At 39.7% G+C, this 17,789-nt stretch overlaps 1 protein-coding gene across 1 annotated transcript in view; it reads left to right on the top strand.

The window, feature by feature from the left end:
* DSCAM (DS cell adhesion molecule) overlaps positions 1-16,204 on the top strand; it is a 644,197-nt gene extending 627,993 nt beyond the window's left edge. Inside the window, exon 33 of the mRNA XM_045002507.1 lies at positions 15,371-16,204. Within this exon, the coding sequence (XP_044858442.1) occupies positions 15,371-15,711 (341 nt within the window). The 3' untranslated portion in view covers positions 15,712-16,204. The remainder of the gene's footprint in view (positions 1-15,370) is intronic.
* The last annotated feature ends 1,585 nt before the right edge of the window (positions 16,205-17,789 follow it).

Genomic DNA, 17,789 nt, shown 5'->3' with positions numbered 1-17,789 from the left:
TGATAAATCGTGTAGTTGCAGGTTGTGTGATTTGAGATTACTCTTTATAGTGACAAGTCTATAGAGTTGATTAAACTGGTTGGAATAACATTGAGTTTCTTCCTGCTTTTTTGAACTCTATGTGAAAAATTTGCACTTATATGGTCACTCCATTTTTCATCAAAAATTGGGCCAAATTCTCCATTTCCTTATACCTGATAATCACTCGCACTTAGGCTAAGTGAGAGAATTTGCAGAAATGTGAATGACTGCATGAGGTGTAAAGCAATGGAGAATCAGGCCCATCCTTTCTATTTGGTGAAGGGACCTGGATTCCCTCTCCAGTTACCATCAACATTCAGTAGCTGCTAGAGATATCCTAGGGAGCATTACCCAGTCCTTTACAGTGCTTATTTAATATCCTTGGATTTGCAATACTAACTCTATGCTTCTCAACCTGCACAAATGTTGCAAGAGGACATTCAGCAGCTGTTCCAGGATTCTGACTAAAAAGAGTGAAATGGATGATATAAGAATGTAAGAATGTCCATATTGTGTCAGATCAATGGCCAGTCTAGCCTAGTATCCTGTCTTCCAACCGTGACTGGTGCCAGATGCTTCAGAGGGAATGAACAGAACAGGACAACTATCTAGTGTTGTCCCTTGTTGTCCAGTGCCAGCTTCAGGCAGTCAGAGGTTTAGGGTCACCTGGAGCATGGGAGTGCATCCCTGACCATTTTGGCCAATAGCCATTGATGGACCTATCCTCCATGAACTTATCTAATTCCTTTTTGAACTCAGTTATACTTTTGGCTTTCATAACATCCCCTGGCAATGAGTTCTACAGGTTGACTGGGTGTTGCATGAAGAAGTACTTCCTTATGTTTATTTTAAACCTGCTGCCTATTAATTTCATTGGCTGACCACTGGTTCATGTGTTATGTGGAGGGATAAATAACACTTCCCTATTCACTTTTTCCACACCAGTCATGATTTTATAGACCTCTATCCTATCCCCCCTTAGTTTTCTCTTTTCTAAACTGAACAGTCTCAGTCTTTTTAATCTCTCTTCATAAGGAAGCTGATCCATGCCCCTAATGACTTTTGTTGCCCTTTTCTGTAACTTTTCCAGTTCTACTATATTCTTTTTGAGATGGGGTGACCAGATGGAGGGGGATGCTTTTTCAGTTGAATATTTGCATCATGTGACTTAACATGCAATAGAAAATATTTTCAGTCAAGGTTTTGTTTGCTGGAAGCAGTTCCAAGACTGATTCAAATCATCGACTTGACTCTATAAAAGAGTTAAATGGACCCAGGACCAGTGCTGAGAAAACTGGATGGATAAGGCTAATCAAAGCAGGCAGGAAAACAATGGAGCAGGTGGAATGTTTGTGCATAGATTTTTACTATGTTTTTTTAATCTTCACTAGCAAGTCCCCTAATGTGTACTGTGTGGCAGAACCCTTACACATCTCCTGATTCTGAAGTTACTCCCTTGGATCAACTTTGCAGGAATGGCATCTAACATCTTATTTTATTATGTTTTTCTCTATGCTTGGGATAATTATTTATGTTTTATTGTGCTGTTGGTAAACCAGGAGGGCCTCTTCAAAATTCAGATCCATGCAGTCTGCATCTTGTCACAGGGGCAGCACATCAGTGATGAAAAGAGAAATTTTCAACATCTTCTCTCAGCTTTTCTTTCTTGGGATATCAGGGGTTTAGCCATCTTTGAGCCTTGATAAGCTAATGTTCTGCAAACCACTTAATTCTGCATTTAATAGAGACTCATTACAGAGTTTAAATCACTGGCTTGTGTCATTTCCTTAATTGGTTTACAGAATGAGGTTCATTTTTACAATTTGTATAACCTGGCTGCTGCATTAATATTGAACTAGAACAGTGTTAGATCAGTGACTGTACTGGTTTTGTATCAAACTGGAAACTATACTGAAGTGATTTTAATGCTTAAATCTTGCAGCTCTTTTGATCTAATCCTGTTTTCCAGCTAGCTTTAGCGTGAACATTTCAGTTTAAACAGAGTATGATAGACCTGAACATTATATTCAGTTCAATGGGCGTACAGGAGTTGTAGCTTGGTTCTGCAGCTACTATATATGAATCAGTAAAGCTCACGGAAGAAAACAGAATTAGAGTCCAGTTCCTCACGGATTCCAGTAACAGTGTCAAACGGCAGAACTGTGATCTGTTTTCATCTTGTTCTCAATTGGTGCTTCATTTTCATTCTTCTCATTTGAAAGTTTATAACTGGTTTTTCACAAGTACTTATTTTAGACTGCTTTAGTTTACAGTGTAGTTTGTTTTCTCTTTCACTTTCTGTCAGGTTAAAAAAATCCCGTGTTTTTCTATATCATGCGTATGTATAAAAGAACACAAATGTCCTTCTTTATTAGCAACAACTTAAATGATTAAAAATGAAAGATTTATAAAAATCTTTATTTTTCATTACTAATTCGGATTGTTGACTTTCTTTGTATTTCTCTCAGCTGAAAATAAAATTAAACAGCCCAGTGTCTTTTATACCATGGAGGTAATGGATGCAACTCCATAGGGAAGGCAAAGTTTTATACTTAAAGCAGGGGTTAAATTTATAGTTTGTTTTCAGTCGATGCTCTAGCCCATTGCTGAAATGTTTAGATTGCAAACACTACTACAAGGGAATGTTCAAATCCAAATTAAAAATATTTGTTTTATTTTAATGAAAACAGTAGTTTGTGAAAACAATTCTATTCATCTGATATTTTTTTAAACTTTGGATTTACAAAACCTTAATTTTGGACCTAAATTGACCTAAGAAGCATCGTTTTAATGAATAGTGAGTGAAACATTTCATCTTGCTGGTTTTGTGAAATGCTGTGTAATTTTTATATGCCATGTCAAGGCAATCCCAGAGTAACCAGAAACAATTGTTTCCATAGAAACAGTAAATGATCCAGCTGTGCCATAAGATGCTGTGGTCAGTTACAGGTGTCCCTGTCACAACTAGCTCATACCTGAGGTTCTGTTTCTTTCCATTATGTCAGGGGACCTTATTACAATTTTAGATTTACAACATATCTAAAATGTTGGCAGCTGGAAGTGTTAGTTTGTGATTACCTGCAAGAACATGATCATGCTTTTGTCAGACCATAATGTGCAAGGTAACAAGTGTCATTGTATGTGCAGGTAATCAATTTAACAGCATAGCCTTATCATAACTGCATTTTTTCTCAGTGTGAAGGCTTCTTCAGATGGTAACATTTAATATATACATATTTTTATGTGTTCAACCTTTGGTGTCAGCAGCTAGAAAGTTCTTAATTTAAGTAAGAAAATCTGGATTTCTGGCCCCAGTTGATAAATTAGCAAGAATTACTCAATGCACTCTGTCATCACCACTCAAATTACTTCCATTGCTTTGCATAATGAGACCCAGTTACACTACCTGTGCTCTGAGCATCACTTCAGGGATGTTATATATCAGCAACAGCCTTTGATTCTGATTGCTGCTTCCAGATCTTCCTACTATTGTTATTAGTAGAGATTGAAAGCCTAACTTTGAGCTTTTTTTCATAGGATTTCTAGGGCCATGTCTACACTGACATAGTCACATAGTGTAGATGCAGCCTACACTGAAAGAATGTGTTTTTCTGTTGGAGTAGGAACGCTACCTCCCCAAGCAATAGTAGCTTGGTTAATGAAAGCATTCTTCCATCAACCTAGCTGCATCTACATTAAGGGTTGGGGTGGCATAACTGTGTTGCTCAGGGGATGTGGATTTTTCACACCCCTGAACAATGTGACTATATCAACTTGTATTTTGTATGTAGACAAGGTTTATGTCAGATTTAATCATGGATTTCAACAGCAGGGCCTGATCCAAAGCCTATTGAAATCAATAGAATAACTCTCATTGACCTCATTGGGCTTTGAATCGGGTTATATTTGCCAGTTGAATATCCTAAAATATCCCAGGAATATACTGTGAGGTGTACCAGGTTCTTGAAAGTGGCAACTCTATGAGATGGTGCATATTTAAAGAATTTTCATTCAGTTCATCCAGTCATTGTTAAACACTAGTGTTACTAACCATGCATAACTGAGTGATAACTTTAGTATGTTTTCTCTATTGCCTCATGGACTGGAGATCATTGTTTCTAAGTGCCCTTAAAAACATGAAGCAGTTTGGCTGATGAGCCAAAAATGTTGATTTAACCAGAGAGGTCGTTTTTACAATCTTGCTGCTGCATTCATATTGAACTAGAAAAGCCTCAGATCTGCATCTGTGCTGGTATTGTCAAAACCTGGACTCCCACCCACCAGCTGTGGGATCCAAAGGATTCTGTACTTCCATTATGGTATCTGGAGTTCATTCATTCTTAGTGCCAGTGCCAGCAGCACAGTGGCTGCCCTTAAAGATGTACCAGTTTTGCCTGATACATATAACTAAAATTACTGCAAAGATTTTGCAATGTTCCCTTGTACTTTCTACTGTAGCAAATACCTTGGATACTGAAGATGTTGTGCTAAGATTGTCTAAATACAAATGCTTACTTAAGTATGAGGCAACTGACAAGTTTTTAAAGTCTAGTGCTGTAAGTCAGTCCCACTTCTGCTTGCAACAGTAAGGAGAAGAAAAGTACTTCTTTTACTGTTTTATTAGAGGCTTCAAACTAGAAATGTCTATGCCTGCTAGTATCCAATTAATAGGTGCATTGTTTAAGTATGTTTCATTGATTTAATACAAATGTATGTTCTCAGTTCAATTATAGTGGTAGCGGTTTTGTTTAAGACACTCATTGATTAAGAACCTGTTTTAGGAATTAGAAGGCTTAAGCCTAAGTATCTTAGTAAGTTACATTCTTTTAAAATTTTCCATATGAGATGGAATTTTCATTTTTGATCACTGAGGGTCAGGTCCTCACCAAGTGTAAATCAGTTTAGTCTCACTGAAATCAATGTAGCTATGCCAGTTTACACAAACTGAGGTTCTGGCCACTAAACTATAGCATTACTCATCCCCCGGTGGATATTTGGATTATGATTATAAATGAGTAGCTGAACAATGATGAATGGAGTCAACAGCAGGTGGGTTTGTTTCATTGCGTGAAACTTAACTGCTAATTATTCAAAAAACTAGGGGGGAAAAGCTTTTGTGAACACGCAAACATCAGCAGCTTGCAAGAAGCAGTTAAGTATATAGGTGTGCATAGATATATAGCTCTACAATGATTTCATAAATATAATTCCTTTCCCGAGTATAAAATGCAGCCATGAGGGGAACAAAAGGAGTTTTAATATCCCAGTCTAGATATAGTAAATATTACAGGGAAGTTCTGGATATCTCCTAATGAGTGTCTCACTAGTGGAGTGTAGCATAGAGATTTTATTTCTTTTACATTATGTGCTTACAGGCATAGGTCCATGTTTTCATCTTGGGTTGGGGTTATTTTTGTTTTTGTTTTTTTAGTGCCATCTGTGAACTATTAAAACCCCTATCTCCATCTCTGTGAGAAACTCTAAATATGGAATGGCATGGGCTCTACTGTCATGGTGGTTACCCATATGAAAAAGAGAAGCTGACAGTCACCTAGCTGCAAGTTAGCAAACTACTAAAATGCATCAAAAATTGAGTATCCCTATTGGATCCCATTCAAAATTAACCCTTTAACTCATTTAAATATGCCAAAAGTTGAGCCCTTTGAGGTGTTTTCATAGGCATTTGAGCTCTAGTTGAAGGGATTCAAACCAAGCTGAGAACTAGTGAGTGCTTTCACAGCTAGGTTTCTGGCCAATCAGAGAACGAGTTACACTTCCACTTCCTTTTTTCTCCCGGCTACATGGCTAGTCAATAATAGAGCCACTCCTTTGACGAACACTTTCCAACTCAGGCTAGATAATAGTTCTATGATAGCTCTATGTTAGTGTGTGGGGTAGAAAAAGGAGTGAATAGGCTAGGCCCAGTCCTTCTGTAATAGGGGAGGCAGCGGATAACTCAAGCAATAGTTTTTATAACTATGCAGTCTCCTTCTTCCTGCACCTGAGCTTGACTCTTTGCTGGAGCACAAGCCAGCATTTTGTCTTTTCAGGACTTTTTGAAAAGCAATACACCAAGTTAAACCTCAGGGGTGTTCTACGTAAAACCTTAGTAAATAGATGTTAATAGGTCCCAGTCAATTTCAAAGAGAGCATATCGTACATAAATATTTAATGCACACTAAACACATCATTAATAGTATCAAACATTGTAAATGGTATTGGGAATACTATGAATAACTTTTAAACAAAAGCTATTACACAGTAAAGCTATTGGTGTTCCTTACACAGACTTTTCATAGACTCATAGAATCATAAGACTGGAAGGGACCTTGAGAGGTCATCTAGTCCAGTCCCCTGAACTCCTGACAGGACTAAGTATTATCCCCCTTTGTTTCTGTTACAAAGATTCAAATATAAGGTTTTGTCATAACACTTGCTATACTTCAGCACACACATCAAGACACATTCCCCGCTGATCTCCTCTTGGAGATGGTTTCTCAGTCTTTATAGTGTGACCATAGTATATAGCGTGTGTCACCTGTAGTCTTCAGAGCTGGAGGAGATTGGCAGCACCTCAGTCCTTTCAAGCACTTCAGAGCCCTGTCAGCAAACAAACAGCCTGGGGATCTCCACAGCTAGTGGCATTCCAGCCCTTGGGTTAATAGCTGATTGGTTCTCACAGTTGCTGGTGCAACAGAAATGTATCCAAAGTAGTACAGGGATTGGGACCCAGCCCTCACTGCAGTCACATTTCTTGGTCCTGTGCCAATCAGTCACTGAGTCCATAAGGCTCTGATTGGCTCTACTCCCAGAGGGCTACTAGGGTATAACCTGCCAGGTAAGTGGCCCTCAATGAAAATTTCCTATACAGCCTCAGAACAGTTATTGAGCATGCCTAGTAACTACCACAATCTGTTCTGGAAGTTTCTGGCTCTTTCTAATTGAGTTATCCTGCCTGGCTCTCTGCACAGACCATCCAACTAAGATCCATGTCTCCTCCCCACTGGTTCTCTTTCCCTCTTCTGGAGAAAGTCAAATGCTGTGGTATAAAGCATGCGGTTACACTTCCTCTTCTGGCTTAGGCTACTCTAAGGGATTCAGCAACCAGAGAGAGCTCTGAGGCTGCTACAAAGCATATGTTCTGAAAAGCTTCCTATTAAAGTTGAAAGATTGTTTCATCTGTTGTTCAGTCACCCTGCCTGTTTTCTTAGAGGACCTAGAGGTTATCCAATGTGCTTTGAAGTGCCCAAAAGAATGTAGGTTTCCATAGCTCATTGCTACTGGAGGGCTCCATTTGGTTGAGAGCTAGTTGAGGGCTCTATTCAGTTGAGCAGTCACTAATTTGCATGGGAAAATTTCAGTTCCTTTTCAACTAGTCTTCAGCACACAGTGGAGTCCTGTTTGATCACTCTGCCCTCTGTTGAGTTTTCCACATTAGTATATTAATTTAAAACACCCTGGCTGTGTTCATTCCCTGTTTTTCGCTTAGAGGGACTTGCATACTGGAGCAGTCTTGAAAAAAGTGAACATTTAAAAAATATTGGGTGAATATTTTTCTAATCTTTTTCCTTTTCATTTTCTTTAAGGGCTAAATTGAGCCTGTGGGTAAGTCCACACAGCAGCTGGGAGGTGTAATTCCCAGCACAGGGAGACCGATTCACACTCGCTCTGCTCAAGCTCGCACGCTAAAAATAGCAGTGTGACCACGGTGACACAGGTGGTGTCTCAGGCTAGCTGCCCAACTATGTACCTAAGGGGTTAGGTGGGATTGTACTTGGGCAGCTAACCTATGCAACTGCGGATTTTAGGTGTAATGTATGTCTGTGCAGGGTATCACACCTCCCAGCTGCAGTGTAGACATACCCTGAGACTCAGTGCTTAGTAAGGGATGACGTAATTTCTATTTGCCAGGAACAGGTGATTCCCTCTTCCTGTGAAAGAGAATAAGTAATTTTAGCTCTTGAAAGGCTAGAGCTTATTTCCCCCTGATGGCTGGCCAGTGACTGCCAGTGAGTAAGAAGGGGAGGAAGCAGAGCAGAGTTTCTCTCTGGGGCTAGCATTCACAAAGCAAGAGATGTGCTCTCCATCAGATTCAAACCCAAGATCTGTGTAGGCCAAGCAAGGAGGCACAAGGGTGATCCTTCTTACTGCCCTACTCAGTTGAGTAAAACATGAGCACTATCTAATCCTAAGAGGTTTGTGTTTGAATAGAGGCTTTTTCTTTCTCATAGCTTCACTTATTCTTTGTGATTATTATAACTCCATAGCCTGTTGCTATGGAAATTATTGTAATGCAACACAGACAACTCTTTTGGTTCAGTGCAGCATAAAACGGTCAATGTGGGCGCAAGATCTCATTTCAAAATACTGACAGCAACAATTGTAAGAAGTATTACAGCTAGATTGAGACAACAACCCTATTTAAGGCTACCTAAGAATTTCCTGACACCCAATTTTCAGCCACTTGTAACTTTCTGAAATGTCTCTTTCAAACTGATGTTTCCTAGCCTGCGATTAGCCAAGCTGAAATTTTTTTTAATGTTTGAGTGAAAACTGTTTAGCCATATTTGAGAATGAAAAGCCTTTTTGATTATTCAAAATCTTGCCCACTTTGTTTGAACCCATTTCATACCTCAAGAGGTGGGAATAGAATGTTGAAATTTGTCAGGAAAATGGTCGTCATTGAGGAGAAATACTTTGGGGCGTTCAGGTGAAAATTGGTTTTGATTTGGCAAAGTCACGAACTATTAGACACACCACACAGATACTGCATACCGAACTGGTAAGAGTATCTTTTTACAGCCTACAAGACTCCCGTAATGAGCATGGCTCAGATCCTTGGCTTGTGTGGAAGAGTTTAAAAAAAAGGTGGCGAAACTTTCTGAAGTTTGAAGGATACTTAGGCTATGTCTTCACAGGTTAAAAGATGTGGGCTTGGTTTGGGTTTGAGTTAATTGGTTGTTTGGTTTGGATCAAAATAGCTATCTCACTTAAAATCCTAGTGGAGGAAAAGCATAAGTAGTTTTTATCTCATTGTAGCCAGTCAAGGTCAGCCCTATGTCCCCCAGCCTGGATCTGACCTCCCTTAGCTGCATGAAGTTAACAATTACTCATCTTAGCTAGGATTTTCCATCGTTTGCTTTCTCAATGTAAAAACACACCTATTTTGCAGTGCAGTCACAGCCTTAGGAAACATTCCTTTTCTGGGAAAAAGATATTATAAATGATAAATGCATGTATGGAAGTCACAGTATTTGGTTATTTTAATTTTCTAGAAGATATCACTTCATAACATGAACTGTATGAACTGTTTCAACTGCTGTAGAGGTTTGGCCACTCAGAAGGAAGGACAAAGTCAATGCTCAATTAAATTGCTGGGCTCATATTTGAATGGATGATTAGAATTGATGTACATACTCCATTTTTCCACAGACAGTATATCTCTTATTTTTAAACCCATCAGAAAGCTGTAGATTCTGAATGGCTTTTGTACTAATTAAGCCTAAATGCATAAATTATTAAATGTATTCATTTGCAGTGCTTACGCAGTTGAAAGGTTTGCTTTCTTTGCTAATAAGGCACACACAGCACTGAAAAGAGGTAATTAGAGCATCAAAGGCAATGAACCATCTTAAAACCTCATAATGCTTTGCCTGAAAATTTTGACATTCAACTGAATTCAACTTTGGCAGAGTAGGAACAAACCGACAACAAATATACCAATGTATCCAGAAATATGAGAAATGAAATCTTGCTATGTTATTTCTGTAGCCATGGCTCTCCCATCCTTTTTAATCTTCTTAAAATATCCTCACCCTTGATCTAGGAAGCTAAAGTGGACCCCTGTGGTCATATTTCAAAGACTGTTTTTCAGTCAGAAATATTAGTTCTAACAAATCAAAGACTTTTTTCATGCCGTGATATGGCTCCAGTCCTAACAAGGGGAGTAAGGGGGATGTTAGATTCTTGAAAGTTTTCTTTTTCAACACTTTTAATCATCTGTTTATCTTAGAAGTTGCAGGGAATTATGCTTCTTTCTTGTTACAAAAACTACTGCTTCATTACAATATGAAAATGTGCACATCACACAAAATAGCTAGTGTTCAGGGTAAATCCAAGATAAGATGACATACTTTGTTAGTGGATTTTGGAGAATCATAGAACTGGAAGGGACCTCGAGAAGTCATCTAGTCCAGTCCCCTGCACTCGTGGCAGGACTAAGTATTATCTAGACCATCCCTGACAGGTGTTTGTCTAACCTGCTCTTAAAAATCCCCAATGATGAAGATTCCACCACCTCCCTAGGCAATTTATTCCAGTACTTAACCACTCTAACAGTTAGAAAGATTTTCCTAATGTCCAACTTAAACAGCCCTTGCTGCAATTTAAGCCCATTGCTTCTTGTCCTGTCCTCAGAGGTTAAGAAAAACAATTTTTCTCCCTCCTCTTTGTAACAACCTTTTATGTACTTGAAAACTGTTATCACGTCCCCTCTCAGTCTTCTCTCCAGACTAAACACACCCAGTTTTTTCAATCTTCCCTCATAGGTCATGTTTTCTAGACCTTTAATCATTTTTGTTGCTCTTCTCTGGACTTTCTACAATTTGTCCACATCTTTTCTGAAATGTGGCACTCAGAACTGGACGCAATACTCCAGTTGAGGCCTAATCAGCGCAGAGAAGAGCGAAAGAATTTCTTCTCGTGTCTTGCTTACAATTCTCCTGCTAATACATCCCAGAATGATGTTTGCTTTTTTTGCAACAGCGTTACACTGTTAACTCATACTTAGCTTGTGATCCACTATGACCCCCAGATCCCTTTCCACAGTACTCCTTCCTAGGCATTCATTTCCTATTTTGTATGTGTGCAACTGATTGTTCCTTCCTAAGTGGAGTACTTTGCATTTGTCCTTATTGCATTTCATCCTATTTACTTCAGACCTTTTCTCCAGTTTGTCCAGATCATTTTGAATCATAATCCTGTCCTCCAAAGCACTTGCAACCCCTCCTCACTTGGTATCATCTGCAGACTTTATGAGTGTACTCTCTATGCCATTATTTAAATCATTGATGAAGATATTGAACAGAACCGGACCCAGAACCAATCCCTGTGGGACCCCGCTCATTATGACTTCCATCATGACTGTGAATCTCTGATAACTACTCTCTAGGAACAATTTTCCAACCAGTTATGCACCCACCTTATAGTAGCTCCATCTAGGTTGTATCTAGTGCACTTCTTAGTTTGTGATGTATTAATACAATCCTGTTAAAATTGTGCACCCCTTCATATGCAAATTACTATAAAAATTACTGCATATTGTTTGTAAAGATCAAAGACTTTCTTAGCAGAAGTGGATTCAGAGAAACCTTTTTCTTTCATATAGTACAGAAAGCTCTCAAATGTGTGTATATATATTGTTTTTTATCCAGCATCTTGAAAGTAAAACTTCAGCTATATGAAGTTAAACACTTTTCTTTTTTACAATCCATATTTAATCCACTAGTCTCAGGAAGCAGCAAAGTGGTAAGTGATTGAAATGCATACTTAATATGAGAGTAGGGCCTGCCAATAATCCAAGATCTGGATTTCACTCTGAGTTTGTTACTGTTACATAAAGTATATTGTGGAACATATAGTGCAAGCTGCAATGGGTATAAATGGCCAGTTTGTATGGCATATTTAAGACATGACCAGTTCCATGCTATTCTTAATGAAGTGGTACAGCTGTATCATCTTGCACTGTGGATCGTAGGAGTTAGGTGCGCTAAAATCATTACTATGATGAGAGTGATCTCCAGGGAAAAAGCCGTTTTTGCAAAAATTGTTTTGGTGATTCAGTACAGTAGATGGCGCTTGTTCCCTGAAGCATATGGAACCAATGTTCCAACATGGTGTTAAAGGGCTCTGTGCTGCTGAGTGTGTCATTGTTCAGATGCAACATAAAACCCAGGTCCTGATGGCTAATAACCTAACCTCAAAACGTTTGCAAGCATAAACGTGTGAATCCCACAGGCCTGTATAGGTAATTACATACCATCTACCATAATTCTTCCTCCCATTTCAGTTGCATACACTGTCGTTCACTTCCTGTCCTTACCAGCTGAGCAGTGTAGCTGTGTACTGGTGCACTTCACCCTTGTGGTGGCTGCAGTCCTGCAGTAGTTAAAGTGGCTCGTGTTCATGTAAACTCCTCTGGGGTGAGGTATCAGAGAAGTGTAAAGTAGTAATTATTAGGCCCTTGACAATTTGCCTTTCATCTTCCAAGTGGTAACCATATGATTACTGGCACACACTCTTTTTCCTGCTCTTGTATAAATGATGCTGCAGTATGTCAGCTGAATCCTGAGACGTGCACTACATCCTACTATGTGGGGGCTAAATACCGTGTACTGTACATCTGTATTAGAAATGTAACTAGAATAAAACATATGGTGCCAGACAGTGCCTGCAGGAGATCCACAGGAATAAACTGTGATTCTGTCCAAATATAACTTCTCAGCAATTTTTCTGTCCTGGACTTTAAATCATGAATACATTAGAAGCTAGATTAGAAGCTATTTTTAGATAACAATAACATTGCCTTTACTTTTAGGACAAGGTAAAGAATCTGCTTTATTTTAAAGTATTGGGCAACTTTCAGTTTGATTAGTCAAAAATCCCACCCACCTGCATCAATTGACCGGGCCAGCAGTGAAAGGGGGACAGTCCCAGTAGAAAGGGAGGGAGGAACTTGCCAAGGCACAATATGTAGCTCCTCCCATGGGAGTCTTTGGCACCCATTGGCCAGCTCAAGGAGAGGGGTGCTTCTTGGCCAGCATTCCCCACTTCCCAGAATTTAGTCCAGTGCAGGGGCCATGTGGAGCCTTATTCAGCTCTATTCCAGCAGCCCACCCTACCCACCCGAACTAGGAATGTGAACCCAGCCTGACAGATGCTTCAGGGCTAGCCAATTACCTGTTTAGGGGGTCAGGAAGGATTTTTTTCTCCCATGTGCCATTTGGCAGAAGACCAGTGAGATTTTTGCCTTTCTCGCAGCATTTTCAAGCCACCATGGGTTAAGTAGGATCATGCTTACTACCTAAATGAGGTACTTGGATGTAGTTGTTTATCCAGCTCAACTTGTGGCCGGTTTCCAGTGTGGGTAAGCGAATAAAATGAACAGTTCCCAGAGGTAAAAGACCTGTGATTTTGGTGATGGGCCTTGGGCTCATGTGATAGGGTGAGACCTTGTGGCCTTTGCAGGCTGCGGTCCCCACCCTGCTGCACCCTCTATCCACTTCACAGAGGGAAGGTGCTAGGACTGAGAGAAAGAGCTGAGTCTTGGGGGGTAGACTGAGGAGAGCCATCTCATGTTAAGGGTCATATGGTAAGGAGTCCTGGAACCAACTAAATGTCTGGGATAGGAGAGTAAGGATGATTGGCAGGTAGCGCCCCTCCCTTGTGTTAAAGTTTAATAAAAGTTGCAGCCTGTTGCTTAATTCCATGCATGTGTTCTCATTTTGCCACTGTGTCCACATCAAACTCTCTCTGCAACATGGTATCAAGAAGTTCTCTGCTGTTTATGATACTGATATAAACCGGCCTGTATTTCTGCCATTTCTAGCAGTTCAGGTGTATGTACTATTATTTGTGCTAGAAAGGACTTTTACTTAAAACATTTGGCATGCATTCATTTTATAAATATGGGTGTAATTTTACATATAACCCTGAAGGGAATTCTATCCATTTACAGGAGTACTCTGACATGTGAAAATGCTGTTCTCCAATTTATCTAAATCATGGGATGCTGGAAGTGGTTGCTGTTGCATTGTAATAGAAAGCTATAAGCTTCTGAGAACTCTCATCCCCTTTTAGGGTATGTCTGCACAGCAGTTAGACACCTGTGGCTGACCCGCACCAGTTGATTCAGGCTCATGGGGCTTGGGCTAGGAAGCTGTTTAATTACAGTGTAGTCATTAGGGCTTGGGCTGGAGCCCAGACTCTGGAACCCGGTGAGGTACAGTGTAGAGATCTTCAGTTATGTGGCTGTGGATGGGAGTGGAGGCCCAAAAAAGATGAATTGTCATTATCCTGCTATACTAAGCACCCAGATCTGAAGGTATTTCCCACCATCATCACCCATGGATGCATCTTCAATATCAAAGCTTTTTGGAAGGAGACATGCTTTAAATTTGTTTCTTTTTTCTGGTCTCCTTGAATTTTTGCAAGTGAGTCTATGAAAGAATAAGACAATATTAGATTAAATTAAACTGGTTTGTGTAGCAGGGCTAGCAGATGGGCAGATGCATACATAAGAACAAGGATACCCTACATCATCTTCCCCACGTGGTGCACAGTGACCACAGAGCAGCTCCAAAGAGGCTATTCCAATTCAACAGTGGGAGTGGGTTCCCTAGCTCTGTATGACGCCCCTTGCCTGCAAAAAATGATGGGAGGATTTGTGCAATCATAAATCCTCTAGCCCCGTCAGTGTAGCATTATTGGCTACAATTATAAATGCTCAAAAGTCAAGAGATGAAAAAATTGAGGGTTCATAGTAGTGTTAACTGAACAGTGTTAATTGTTCATGTGTTGTATTTTGTATCCCTGTGTTGCTCTTTTAATGTGTATGCTAATAAGTGAATGTGTGTGTAGTTAAATGGCAACCATAAGGAAAGGAAGACGCATGCTGCAGTGTGTTGGCCACTAACCTCGGTAATTTGGAGATCCAGATTCAATACCCTGCTCTACCACAGATTTAGTCTCTGTGCCTCAGTTCCCCATCTGTACAACAGGGATGATAGAACTTCTCTACCACTCAGATGGTGTTGTGTTGCGGACCAGAGATGGATGTCATAAGACATACAGGCTGTGCAAAGAGGGCACATTGATATTACTATAAGGGACCTCACTTTTTTATATTTTGAGTTTGGTGTGTTTAAATTTGTAACCTAGTGTTATTTCATCCAGATGTTATATAATTAATTATTTTTGTGCTAGATGGAGCCTTTAGTCAAAATTTGGGGAGAGGAGGGGAGGTCACTAAAAACCAAACCAATATTTTTCAAAGTTCAATGGCCAAAGCCTTCCAGTTTTTGACAACCAAAAACAAATTTATTTATTTTTTTGGTCTTTAACAATAAATTATGAAAAAAGTCCTTCAATTTTTTTTCATACAAAATAAAATACATTTTGACCAGCTTCATTGCCTTTGTGTTATGAACATTCTGACTGGGTCAGGGAAGTCTTGTTTTGAAATCAGATTAAATGGATGCCTAAATGCTTGAGTCTATATCAGCCAAATAGGCAGTTTTACTGAATTGCATGAAGATAACTAAGAGGTGTCTTTTCAAATTTTTCTTCACAGGTGACCTCATGCATTTGCCACCGTATCTTAGAATGGACTTTTTGTTGAACCGAGGAGTTTCAGGCACTAGCAGAGACCTGGGTTTGGGCCAAGCCTGCTTGGAACCTCAGAAAAGCCGAACCTTGAAGCGTCCCACAGTTCTGGAGCCGATACCTATGGAAACATCCTCCACGAGAGAAGTACAGTCATGGCAACCTGGTGCCGTGGCAACATTACCTCAGCGAGAAGGGGCTGAGCTAGGACAGGCAGCTAAAATGAGCAGCTCCCAAGAATCCCTGCTGGACTCCCGGGGCCACTTGAAAGGAAACAATCCCTACGCAAAATCTTACACCCTGGTATAACAAAGAGAGCATGGCTGGACAGTGGCTGTAAATACTTACAATTAAAAAAACCAATCAAAGCTACCTTTTTTATTGAATTCCAATATTTATAATTAAAGAAGATTGCCAAAATATTTGAAAAAAAATGCAAACTACAGACAGTGCAAAGACTCTCCTGCTTTTTTTCTGTCTGAGTGTGAGCTTCATCTGACTGGACATCTGAATTTTTGGGTAAAAGAAGTCCAGTTTTCTGATCTTCACAAGCTTTTGTGTTTTTACTGATTTTCTACAAAGTGCATGGGGACTAAATAAAACATTTTAACTGGAAGTTCCATCACACAAGATTAAAAAGAAGGAAAACAAATCACCCTATTTGTGAATTTAACAGGGACATTGATCTGGGAAATCAAAAAGTCTTTTGTCATGTTTGCACACTTTTTTTTAATTAGAAAATGGGTCCTTGATCGATCTTTTTGTTTTGTTGTTAATTAGGATGAGTGCTGTCAGTGGAGTGTGGGGGGGATCAATTTGCTTTTGGTTTTTCTTTTCTTTTTTTTAAAATAATTTAATGAGACACTCTTTGCATTTTGTCTATGCGAAATAAAAGGGTCTTCTGCCTTTATTTGTGATCTTTGCTTGCATTGCTTTCTGCTGTGCTTGGTTTTCTTTATGTCCAGTAACTATTTCAGCACTTCTCCCTGTATACTTTACACAGGCAAAACCTTCATTGACTTTGCTGTTTGGATGTTTTTATAAAAGAGATGACCTAGTTCAAACAGGAATGAATTCAGGGAAGTCCTATGGCCTGTGCCTTAGAATCCCTTCTGGCCTTAGATTCTATGAATCTTTGATTTAGAATGGAGTTTGGCCTATGTAAGGAGAGCAGGGACATGCCTTTAAAATGTATTGGGGTTTGCTCAGACAGAGATCCCTTGCTAATGGAGTAAAGGGCAAGACTGTTGCAAAGGAGTGAGGTGCTTGGAACAAAACCATCACTGGACCTTCTGTGTACTCTTTAGATCTGATCCAAAACCCATTTAAGTCTATGGGAGTCTTTCTATTGACTTCAATAGGTTTTCGATCAGGCCCTTTATTAGCGTTTTGAAAATGTAACAAGAAGTGTTTTGGTGTTACTTTGCTCTAGGGGTAAATCTTTAGTCCTTTATGTAGGCATCATTTCCATTGGCTTCACTGTTATGTTGTCTACTTCAGGACTGAATAGTCAAGCTTCTCCCTATGACAGGACAAGGTGGGTCTTTCCAGCCATCCAGAAAAATCTTTGTACGCATTACTTCCTAAGCAAATATAAGAAATGTGCTTTCTATCAACCTGTCTCTTCTTTTTAGGAAGACAAAGACATCTTTTTACCAAGGACTTCCCCACTCATGGATCTTCATTGCATCTTTTGCTTACATGAAAATATTGTTTATTTTGCAGAAAATAGAAAGTATTAAACCAATACAGTTTGTGGGTTTAACACAACAAAAAAATAACCTTAGCAATCTTTAAGCTCCTATTTCTGTGTTCTAGTCTTTCTCTCTTTGATGGAATATCCATAACAATAGGGTAGCATACTGTATGTCTTATTATTTTATTATGTATTTGTAAAGCCCCTGAGCATAGTATTTGAGCACATGCTATTGAAGTCAATGGGACTTAGACATGTGCTTACATGCTTCATTACATCAGGGCCTAAGCACTAATGATGTGGTTGTTACTGCAGAAGGGACAAAATGAAGATGGCCAAAGGCCTTTTCAGCTGGCAGGCCAACAGAAAAATAGAGGGTAACAACTAGGCTATGTTTATGTCACAGAGGTCATGGAAGTAACGGAATCCCTGACTTCCTCAGTCCCTCTCGGACAGAAGGAACTACTACCGAATTGCCACCGAAGAACGAAGCGGCGGTGGTAGAGCTGCCACCAATCACGGCTTTAATTTTTTAAATTTTTTTTTCGCTGCTTGGGGTGGCAAAAACACTGGAGCTGGCCCTGCTAATGTCCATTCTTTTCTTCAGCCCCTGGGGCTATGGGACTGGTGCTGGCAGCCAGTGGGGCCCTGGCAGGGTTCCAGAGACAGGCAACAGCAGTGACAGGCGACA

This window comes from Mauremys mutica, chromosome 1, assembly GCF_020497125.1.
Source record: "Mauremys mutica isolate MM-2020 ecotype Southern chromosome 1, ASM2049712v1, whole genome shotgun sequence".
Classification (NCBI taxonomy): Eukaryota; Metazoa; Chordata; order Testudines; family Geoemydidae; genus Mauremys; species Mauremys mutica.
Note: the sequence above shows the minus strand (reverse complement) of the source record. Positions and strands in the feature narration are given on the sequence as shown.